General features: G+C 34.7%; 1 protein-coding gene across 1 annotated transcript; it reads right to left on the reverse strand.

Annotated features, from left to right (window-relative positions):
- Positions 1-2,353: 2,353 nt before the first annotated feature.
- On the reverse strand, positions 2,354-7,294 carry LOC137723436 (short-chain dehydrogenase TIC 32 B, chloroplastic-like). The gene is made up of 8 exons (XM_068462634.1): positions 6,994-7,294; positions 5,840-6,071; positions 5,574-5,653; positions 5,308-5,461; positions 5,144-5,222; positions 3,592-3,676; positions 3,335-3,381; positions 2,354-2,601 (listed from the first exon to the last, which is right to left on the reverse strand). The coding sequence occupies exons 1-8, from the start codon at positions 7,109-7,111 to the stop codon at positions 2,419-2,421; spliced, it is 978 nt and encodes a 325-aa protein (XP_068318735.1). The 5' UTR covers positions 7,112-7,294; the 3' UTR covers positions 2,354-2,418.
- Positions 7,295-9,891: the final 2,597 nt, after the last annotated feature.

Raw genomic sequence — 9,891 nt, forward strand, 5'->3', positions numbered from 1 at the left:
TAGTGTACTTTTAATTATTACAAGCCACAAATACTAAATGTTCTTAATAAATTAAAGACTAAAAAAATAAAAATAAAAATAAAAATAAAAGATAGAAACTTATTTATTTTTAGTAGCAGATACCGCACACACTCACAAAAGCTTTGTCCAATCAGTGAAAGACAAGTACTTGTTTAGCCGATCACATCGATAGAAGTTTCATGGATTTCTTGCTTGTCTACTTGGCTAGGTGTGATCAATTCTTCCTTTATTTTTGTACACAAAAGCAATCTCTTCTCGTCTACTGGATTCTCTTTCAATTCTCAGTGGTCTTGGTCCCCTTAAATTTCTTGCAGTTGAAATTTCTCTTTATGACAAATCAAGATATATAAAACTGTAACGAGTATTATATTGATCCAAATAATTAAGCACTTTGACTCTAGAATTCCGAAAATTAAACCCTTGCTTCCATTTTTGATCTTTGTGACTATTATTCAAAGTATTCCACAAATCAACCTTATGAGTGAAATTATTGGGGTAAATAGAATTAATATCACCTGAGTTTGAATGGAAGAGAGTTACCAAGGTTGTAGGAAAAGGCTGCAGGTGGCTTCTCGAATTGGGCCTACTTGAAGATAAGCCCACCTTAAATGACCAGCGAATTTGACTTTCTGATGGACAATAATCTTTATTATTGTCTCCTAGTCCTTCACATGCACTATCACAGTGCTCAGTACTAAAACAAAATCCCTTATTTCTTTGAACCAAGGAATCTTGAAAAATGGAAGAGTTCCTTCCTTGATTTCGACTTTGTGAATCACGCTTCTCCTTCTAAAAAAGATGCGATTGTTCCCCCTTCTGAAGAAAATTCGTCCCGCAGCCCGGTGGGAAATCACGAACGGTGAAAACAATTCGTCTTGAAGGAAATCGGTGTTGTCGGTGTTGTGTATTACCGCTAGAGGACGAGACCACGGTTGGATGAACACGAACATGCTACTTCCTGCTATGGGTTAGTAGGGTGCTACGGTGAGTCCACGGGGGAAGGCGAGACCACGGTAGAAGAAGGCGCGAAAATTGCAAGTTCAGTCTCATATTTGCAGTAGTCAGCAAATGATTATGAATCAATCGCGATGGTGCAGGTAAGACTCTTGGGTTTTGTGACCAAATTTCAGGAAAAGGTTTAGAAAATATGGGTTCAATGGGACGCTGCAAGTCTTCGAGTTTCTGTGCAGGTTTGGTTTTTGCAACCAACAATGCCCACTGCAATTTTTCTAAGGTTCTAATAGGACTGAATAAACCTTCTGGGATGTGATTCGTTCAAATTCTGATAATGGTAATTATAGTTAGGGAGTGAACTTAGTGAATTTGAACGTTGAAATGGTTCAATTGCAGATTGAGTTTTGTTCTCTGTCGAATGAAATGGTGTGGGGGAATATAGTTCGAATTGTTGGGTTAATTCAGGCCTGGGTTCAAGGGGGTTGTAGGATGGGATTTCAGACAAGCTATAATGTTTGAACGTTTGGGGTATCTTTGTGGGTTTTGGGTTCTGCAAGAAATTTCTTAGATGCCAGTTTTGAACTTTCAATCAAAATCGGTTGAATATTTTCCTTATCCACCAATGTCCTCTTCCCTAATTTCTTCTCAAGTTGAAACTTAGTAAGAACATTGTTGGATTCATTACTTGACGAAAAGGAAGTCTCAAATGTAGTTCGAGATGTCCTCGGATGAAAACTGGGCAAATTGTTTTGATTAATGAAAACCTGGCTTTGAGGCCAATGACGGAAATTAGGTAGTTCATAGGATCAGAAACGGATGTCGTTTAGACTATTGATCACAATATGGTGTGAAGAATATGAATAGAGAATGAGAATGGAATTGAATGAATCTAACATAAAGGGATTTGACAAATATATAGAGATGGAAATAACCTTTCTAGAGGAATTGTATTCTTTAGGGGAAGTTATAACTTTTCACGTTGAAATACAACTGTTCATATCCTTTTAGAATTAATTAATTAATTATATTATATTATATTATTTTCTTTATTAATTAATTAACTTATTTCACTACAATCATATGTATATTAGTACACCAATGTTATAGTGTACCTTCACATATAATTGCACATATTATGAAAATCATGTTATCATAATCATATATTCCAACAATTTTTACACTAAATCATCCAATAATTGGTATCCTTAAATAATTAACTTGATTGTTTGGCACAAAAAAATAATAATAAACTTTGATTAATATATGCATATTTGTCCTCAAGAAAAAAATAGTCCACGTGTTAATCATTCTCATTCACATTACCATGATAAAAGTACGTAACGACGGATAAGTTAAAAAATAAAGTATATATCGACAAATGACGAACAACAATCACTATATGACACCAGAAGCAATATATAAGCAGAAATCAAATGAAGTTTCTCATTCAGTTTTTGGAACGGAAGCTCCATCAATCAGTTTGTTGCTGAAGTCCCAAAGTTTATTGGCCAACTTTTCATCTCTAGCATATGAGCTGGGTTTCATCTCGTTGCAGTCGACGTAGTATTTTCCGGTCAAACCTTTCAGTTTTGGATCCAGAGCAACATACAATGTTGTGGCTGCTCCCTGACAAAGTGACAAAGTGAAAAACGCGTACCATTCAGAAAATGCAGCATGCAAAATATATAGTCCAGGAGCCATAGTTTTATAATACTAGCGTCATAATATAAGCTCTCAAAAATTGATCATATTGTTAGTTATAATTGTCAATGATGTATTCTCATATTTTAAAAATGCCATACACACCAAGAGACAAATAGGAAAAAAATTACTAATATAGAGCCAAAAAGAAGACTAGCTATGAGAACACACAACAAAGGACGGTGGAAATCTTTTGTCAAAAGTAGAGAGTGATTTTAACATATGCCTTAATAAAAGTGTAGCAAGTTGTATGTTCTTTCATAGTTCTTACAAGATTCAAAGGAGATTGAGTTCAAGCTAAGATAAATCATAAGAATTAGCTCGGATAGTGTGTTTAATTTGAGATTTAAATCAAGTTCAAGAAGAAGGAGAAAGAAGAAAATATAGAAGTAAAGAGTTGTTGTGCCACAAAAGAGAGAACGACCGAGATAAGATGAGCTTGAAGTATAGTATGTTGGCCAAAAAACGCTGAAAATCACCTACAAAAAATGCTTTTAATGAACTTGTTATAGGGGTCAAGACACATTAACAAAGGGGATTACATTGAGTTGTTAGGATTATGGACACTTAACGCCCACATTGTAGCCCCGCTATTGCAATTAACTGCCTTTTAACCGTTTAACCCCTCTGTTAGAGCAAAGAGTAATTAGTTAATTACCTGAGGTACATTCTTCCACATCCAAAAGGTAAACAACTTTAAAGTTTCTGCGTAAAAATAGATGGCAGAAATTAATTAAAGGCATAATTCATTTTGCATGAAAATATCATGCATGAACAAGATTTTGTTATTAGCATTTTAAAAATATAATCCTCCACTCTAAATATATAAAAATATAAAGAAAAAAAATCACTTGGAAAAATGCAATATATATAAGTGTAGATTGCAGGGGAATATGGGGACGTTAGCATGCATACTCATCAAAAGTGTCGAATGCCTCATGAGGGGTGTCATTATGATTCCTGGGTGGACCGAGTTGACAGTTATGTTCACACCTTCACCCTACACAGTACGTCAAGCAATCTGTTAAAATTTTGTTTACAACTATATCGACATACACACGTTTAATTAATAGTAAAATAACGTAACATACAAAATAATTGTTTAAAAGTACATAATGATGGAAAAAAAATTCTTGTCGGATTCTTTTTTTAAGGATCTTAGAGATCTAGTGATTTAATCTGTTTATCGTATATCTTGTGTTCAATTTTTGTTAAGTATTATTCATATTTAATTTTAAAATAATTTTTTATCACATAATATACGATGAATAAATGAAATCATGGAATCTCTAAGGATCCGATGATGGTTTTCCCCGTAATGATCACACTTTTGAATATGGGGGTATGAGTCCATGGGACCCTAAAATTTTTTTTTTTTTTTTTTTACCCTTTTAAACTCTGTTATGGACCTCTCTAGTCCAGTATTTATTTGACTTTTCATTTTTTTTGGTAATCTATTTGACCATTTTTTTTCCTACAGACTGCAAAACATTGAAGGCTCTTAATTTAAAGGTACCAATCTCTTTGGATCTACTCTTGTAGCTTGTCACTTCAACGCCAGGGAATATTTTTTGGAGTAGGATTCTCTCCTCTTTTATTCTTATTCCCTTCCTTTCTCTCATTTCATATATTATTTTTTATCTTATTATCTCTATAAAAAAAAAAATCAATATAAGATGTTGACGTGGTTAAACCGTAACCGTTCAAATTAAAGAGAATGGTAGGGGAGAGAGATTAGGAGGGAAGAGAATCTCCTTCTCCTTTTTTTGGGGCAAAATGAGAACGACAAGGCTATTTAATGATAAAAATTAGTCGTGACGGTTCACGTGTTAAAATATATATATATATTAAAACGAATTTTAACGAAAAACTTTCGGTACTGTTTACTTTAACAAAAAATCACATTTTTACACTAAAAAATCAATCCTGGTACTATTCAATTTACCCTTTACTTTGTCTTTATCATTAAATCTCAAAGTTTTCAAATCTTTTTCATTAATTTTCCTTATATTAAAATGATAAAGGTTGATGTTATTGAGCAATACACATTTTATAATGTAATTAGATTAAACTAGTAAAATAGTGTGATTTGAGACTCATAATGTAACAGTATATATATGTCAGGGGAGACTCATTACATAACCGTATGTATGCAGTTACAAATGATCGTGTTTGTACATGTGTAATAATTGCTAGGACCCTTTTGTAGAGTGAAAATTAACGTAAGAGAATCTCGTGATTAAAAAAAATAAATAAAATAAAATTTTACGTAAAATTTTAAGTACTATTCATTTTAACGGAAAAATCATATTTTTACATTAAAAAATCAATCATAATACTATTTACTTTACCCTTTATTTTGTTATTTTCAATAAAACTCAAAGTTTTCAAGCTTTTTTTATTAGTTTTTCTTAAAAAATAATAAATAAATAAAGGGTAATGTGCTTGATGTAGGTAACAAAATCACCTGCAATCGACGAGAGAGCTCATTGGCATGAAGTATGTTTGCTAATTTGGATTGCCCATATGCCCTTTTGTCTGAGTAACTAGTAACACAAAACAAGAACTTTATGTATTGTGATCTAGCTGGTTTATAAATGATCACAGTGGATTACTCAGATCGTTACTTACCTGCTTCGATCATTGATCTCTTCGAATCGAATCCCGTCTTCATAAGAGTGTATATGAGCAATTGATGACAAGTTCACAATCCTTCCTTCTACACCAGTAGTTCTAGCAGTATGCTTCATTTTCTCAAGGAGATGGTTTGTTAAGAGAAAATGACCTGTAAAATAGGTAATTGGCTCAACTTGAATAAAATAACTAAAAAGGTTTTTATAAGTAATCATCAATGACATCTGATAGATCCCAACAAAAATATGAATCATAGTAATTACCAAGATGGTTGGTTGCAAATTGCATCTCAATTCCATCTTCCGAAAGCTGGTATGGGCAGAACATAACACCAGCATTGTTTCTGCATTATAACATGAACCAAATTTTATGAAAGTGAATAAGATGCAGAAATGGAACTGGTTATGCAAAACGCCATGGTGTCCCTTCAGTTCTTTTTAGAGAAAAGTTTGTAACCGGTTCTGTTTGTGTATATTTTTTTCTGATACGGTGACTATTTTAATGATCAAAGAGAGAACGAGATGATCACATTAAGAGGTTGAGCGGGAGATCAAGAGCGCTGAAGCTATCGACGAATGCTCTAACAGACTTGATAGAGCAGAGGTCAAGTTTGAGAACATCCACTCGTGCAGTTTTATTTTCTTTGAGAATAAGTTGTTTAGCTTCGTTTGCAGCCTCAAGGTTTCTAGCAGCAATGATGACATGGGCTCTGCGAAGTGCCAACACCCTTGCAGTCTCAAATCCAATCCCACTTGCCCCTCCTGCATAATCCAAGAAAGAGGCATGTTCGATAGCTCTTTATATACATATTACCACAGTTAATAATTTCATTTTTCTACAAGATATTCTTAAACTACTCGTATCTACGAGGAGAGGATTGAAACTTGGGTGCAAAAACTTGGCCAGAGTGTCTTAGTCAACCGGCCCTAACACATTATCATAGTTAATTTCATGAAAAGTTATTTCATGTTTATTGTGCCATGTAATTTTGTTCCCACCTAAAATAAATGGTGCATGGTAAAGTTTTATGTAAGAGAACTACAATGGGACGAAATAGATAGATACTCGTATACAGTCGATGATATGACATATTTTTCTTGTTGCTAATGATAAAATTTTAATGCAATTTATCTCTAGACATGACTGTCTAACTAGATTTAGTATGCCAATTAATTACTGAATGCATCTGAAACCAACCATGTGTGCTTAGACTATTACTCTCAAATTGGGGATAAATTTGTCTACACCTTGATTGTCACAATAAAGATATTCCTAGTTTACTTGATTATAAATGCGTGATTCACTTGAAATACCGTAATTGAATCCCACGATATAAGAAAATTCTTCAAAAGAGACCAACAGATCAACATCCTGTGAACATAAGGACAAAAACAGTGACCACATATATAGACTCGTATAGCTGTCTAAGATTTACTGTGCTAATTACTCTCTAATAGCGACAGGAGATAAACCTTACAATTCCTGGAATACCAGCAAAATTTACTTACACAATAACAACATTTCAAAGTCAATTAGCACATTCTACCATACATACATGAATATGCACTATATATTATCTTTGCAGACGTGATTGACTTGAAATACTATCATTGCATCCAAAGTGCAAATAAAAACTCCCTAGAGAAAAACATAATTGAAAGAGGAAACTGCAGATAGACTGACCAGTCACAATAGCAGTAAGGTTGGATGCATCAACTCCTTCAGTAACCTGCTCAGCAGTGGAAGCTGATCCAAATCCACTAGGCCCTGGCCTTCCTGTCACCAACGAAAAGATGCCCATTTCCTAAAATCCCAGAAAACAACCAATCAGAAACTCACACAGAAGCACCGAGCTCTTTCGTCCCAGACCAGAATCTGTGAGAAAAAGCTGAAGGGGTCTGTGGTTCTTTAAATGGAAACAAAGCAATGGGGAGGGCCACATAACAAGGGTGGCTGCTCAGAGGATAGGATGAAGAAAAAAGGAAGGAAATGCATGGGGAATAAATATCAGCATGGAAGGTTGAATGTAGGTAACAAATATTAATACTCCCAACAACCCCTCAACAATTTGCTTTCTTTTACTTTTACTATTTCTGATGCTTTTTGGATATTTTGGGAAACTGCAAATTCATCAATTAGGTCAATTGGTTTTTCTTGTGATTCAACCATAACTCTTTTGAACACTTGATGACTAAAGGTGTGCCGTCCTACTTCTAAGTGGGACAATCGTGGGCACATGGACAAGGAAGAAGGAAAGTGAATAGTCACATTGTGTGATATGGGTATGAAACCGAAACTACCCAGCAATGCCCACTATTGCTATAACTGTGGAATGATGTTGATCCAAGCTGGTCCCAGCTTGGAAAGATAAAACATCATCAACTTTCGATGGGGATAATTTTTTTTCTTTCGTTGCTATTACTCAAGGTTCTATAAGACACTAGGTACTAGTTAATGGTGGATTGAGGCCTAACACCTAGACGGTTAGACGGGGGCTTAAGCGCAATGGCGTAGCAAGGAATTATTCGGTGGGTGGGCTAAGTAGTTTTAATCTTTTGTTGTGTACATAAAGTAATAATTTGAAGTAATAAATTTATACTATGTTTTCTAGGCTTTTAGCCTTCAAAACTTTCAAGTGAATAAAGGAATGAACCATTTGTAGTATGGAAGTTTTAATTTATTACTATTAAATTATAATATTGGTTAAAGTGATTAGTTTACTTAAATAAGTTTATCAATAAAAAAAATTAACAATTTATAACAAAAATTAATAATTTGGCTGTTAAATGGTGACGTGGTGAAGGAGTTCGTTCCTGCCACACCATCATTTAATAGCCAATTTGACAAAAGACTTAACGGAGGTTTGACATTGCAATATTATAATTTAAGTGCCTAAGCAAACTAGGTGGATTAAGTAAACTATTAAATTATATATCGTGTAAATAAATGTCTATTTATACTTAAAAAATACAGATTTGTATTGGGACATATAAATTGAAAAAAAGGATGACATATATATTAGAAACTATTATAACATATTGAAAACATGGGCAACCAGAATATAATTAATAAGTGTTCATCAAAGTATTCAACTAGTATTCAATAAATCTCTTATAGTTGTATAAAAACACCTAAATTGAAAAAATGATGACATATATATTAGAAAATATTAGAATATATTGAAAACATGAGCAACCATAATATAATGAGTGATCATCCAAGTATTCAACAAGTCTCTTACAATTTATTAAAAAAAATAAAGGGTAAATCTCAGTTTACTACCCTCATGTTTCGTGGTTTTTAACATTTAGTACATCAAATTTTTCTTGTCCCAGATTCATGCCTAAAGGTAAATTTTGGGACAATCTCATACATCCGTTAGTCAAACTGTTAAGTCTCCCGTTAACTGATGACATGACACCTATGTAGACAATGACTAGGCACCACGTATCAATAGCAGCCCACTTGAATATTAAAAAAATTTAAAATTTCAAAAAAAAAAAAAAAAAAAAAAAATCTGCCCCGTCTCCTACCTCCCCCATCCCCACCCTCCTTCCCTTCCTCTGCAACCCACACCTCCCTCCCTTCCATCTCTCCTCTGCAACCCACAACACCTCCACCATTCCTCTCATAATCCCCACCCTCCTTCCCTTCCTCTGCAACCCACACCTCTCTCCCTTGCATCTCTCCTCTGCAACCCACAACACCTCCACCATTCCTCTCATAATCCCCACCCTCTTCTTTCTCCTCCTTCTCCTACAACCCAACCTTCATCGTTGGCGATCCACAGCCAACCCGTCCCCTAGCCATGTGAGACCAGAATCTCCCCCGACCCTAGAGACAAAGCCATTTTCCATTTCATCCAACGATTTCATAAACCCAAGACCCATAATTTTTCTTCTCTCTCTGAGGCCCTCTACTCGAACCTTAACCCTCAAATTTCTCAGCAAAACCCCGGCTTTCTTGGAGAATCACGGAGGAAATGCAGCATCAAAAACTAAAGCAGCAGCAGCAACAAGCTCCGATGCAGCAGGTTTTTCTCCAGCAGCATTCTCTCTACCACATTGGCCTCTTAGCTCCTCCTCCGGTTCGACCTTTCTTTCTCTGTCCTGCTACTCCAATTTCCCATCCTCCGACTTCAATTATGTTTTTGGGTTTGATTTTGGTGTTAGTCTTCCATCTTTAATTGTCTTTGTGTGTGATTGCAGTATGAAAGCTAGGGCTAGTTGAGTTCCTCTTCCTTCTCAAGTTTCGGAAGTACCGATTCCGTAAGATGGGATTTTTGGGAAATTTCCTTTTGTGGGAAAGTTTTGAATTTTATTGTTTTGGTTTTTTATTGCTTCTCGATAGTGAAAAGGCGGAGGGTCGGGGGCGATTCTGATCACTACTACAAAATTGGCTTATTTTGTCGGTTAGTGGTGGCAGTTTTATACCGTTACTATCCGATAAAATGTTTTCCGACAACATGTTTAAAAAGTGTCAAAAAATAAAATATTACTGTTGGTTATGTCCAACAAGAATATTGAAGTGGGCCCTTAACTCCATTAGATACATTTTTAAAAAAAAATTAACCAATTCTGG

The sequence above is a fragment of the Pyrus communis genome, chromosome 17 (assembly GCF_963583255.1).
Source record: "Pyrus communis chromosome 17, drPyrComm1.1, whole genome shotgun sequence".
NCBI lineage: Eukaryota > Viridiplantae > Streptophyta > Magnoliopsida > Rosales > Rosaceae > Pyrus > Pyrus communis.

Coding starts and splice junctions, on each gene's coding strand:
- LOC137723436 (XM_068462634.1), bottom strand. CDS start 7,111: ATGGGCATCTTTTCGTTGGTGACAGGAAGGCCAGGGCCTAGTGGATTT. Junction 6,072..6,993: donor CCTTACTGCTATTGTGACTG/GTCAGTCTATCT, acceptor TGGATTATGCAG/GAGGGGCAAGTGGGATTGGA. Junction 5,462..5,573: donor ATTTGCAACCAACCATCTTG/GTAATTACTATG, acceptor CCTATTTTACAG/GTCATTTTCTCTTAACAAAC.